The 1,243-nt window shown below is 37.3% G+C and overlaps 1 protein-coding gene across 1 annotated transcript in view; it reads left to right on the top strand.

The window, feature by feature from the left end:
- Positions 1-928: 928 nt before the first annotated feature.
- The window catches only part of MLLT10 (myeloid/lymphoid or mixed-lineage leukemia (trithorax homolog, Drosophila); translocated to, 10), a gene marked incomplete at its 5' end in the record, with an annotated part of 17,895 nt that continues 17,580 nt past the window's right edge, over positions 929-1,243 (top strand). Inside the window, one exon of the mRNA XM_009877596.1 lies at positions 929-1,046. Within this exon, the coding sequence (XP_009875898.1) occupies positions 929-1,046 (118 nt within the window). The remainder of the gene's footprint in view (positions 1,047-1,243) is intronic.

Genomic DNA, 1,243 nt, shown 5'->3' with positions numbered 1-1,243 from the left:
AAGATTTTGGCCAGCCTCCTTAGCTTCATCTGTTTAAGGGTTCATTTTCGCTTGTTTGGCACAAGTCCCAGCAGAGACCTTCAGAATTGTGGTTAGCAACATGAATGAACACAAACTTTGGGAGCTCTTCAATAAGTAGAGCTGGCCAACTGCCAAAAATACAGTTCCTTATATGGGGTCAGGGCAAAGCTGTGATTCCGCGAGCCCCCTATTGTATAGAAAACATACTTGTAATGGCTGTTTGCATTCTTTAAAATAAAACCAAACCAAAACAAAAAAACACCAGGCTTCCAAGTCCATCAAAATAGGAAGTAACAAAATAGTGTGCAGGTTTTACTAATGACGGAGTGGAGCAGAGGAAATATGGCTCTGTGTAGTTAAACTATAGAGCTGAAAGTTGGACCTTTTGACCTCCACAGTCGGCTTGTGATGTAAGGAACTCAAGCATTTGTGAGACATCTGTTGTCTACCTGCCCTTATTTTGTAAATGGTTTAATAAGATTAAATAATTAGTAGGATAACCACATGGTCGCCGTGCTTCTAAGTCCTAGCATGGAGTGCATACTTCAGGACTGCAAGGAAGTCCACCCATCCTGCTATGCTCTGATAGATTTTAATTGCAATTTAGGTATTTTTAATATTTGCTACAGTATTTTTTTTAATTAGAGGATTTTTTTATTAACAGATCTTGCCAACAACAAGTAAAACACACTTTACAACCTGATACATTTTCCAAGTACTGCAATTCTATTTCTGTACTCACAAAATGGAAAAGAATATTTTTTGTCTTTTAAGTACATTCAGTTTTTAAAAAAAAAATTAACTTAAAAAAATGAACAATTGTGTGTTAGGAAGGCTTTCTTAAAATGCCTTTAGCATTTCTCCCCTTTTTAAAAACAGAGTTCAAGTTTTATTTGGTTTCTTGCAGGCAAACACGCTACCTGAATCTTCTCTCAGTCTGCCTCCATCCCACATGTACGGCAGTAGGCTCAATCCAAATTCAGCCATGGCAGCACTTATAGCTCAGTCTGAAAACAGCCAAGCAGGTAAGCTTTCTGTCACTGGTGGCAAACGTACAACTTCACCAACATCAGTGTGTTTAAAAAGATTGCTAAATTTTACTTTTGAACTCTGCTCAGCGTTTGCTATTAATTGTCTCTATAAAGTTGTTATGTGTTGGAAGTAAATTCTCAGTTGTCCTGCAGAACAGCCTGAGTTTTCTTCTCCCTTTTTTTTTTTTTTT

The sequence above is a fragment of the Apaloderma vittatum genome, unplaced genomic scaffold, assembly GCF_000703405.1.
Source record: "Apaloderma vittatum isolate BGI_N311 unplaced genomic scaffold, ASM70340v1 scaffold7891, whole genome shotgun sequence".
Lineage (NCBI taxonomy): Eukaryota > Metazoa > Chordata > Aves > Trogoniformes > Trogonidae > Apaloderma > Apaloderma vittatum.
This window is presented reverse-complemented; position numbering and strand designations above follow the sequence as displayed.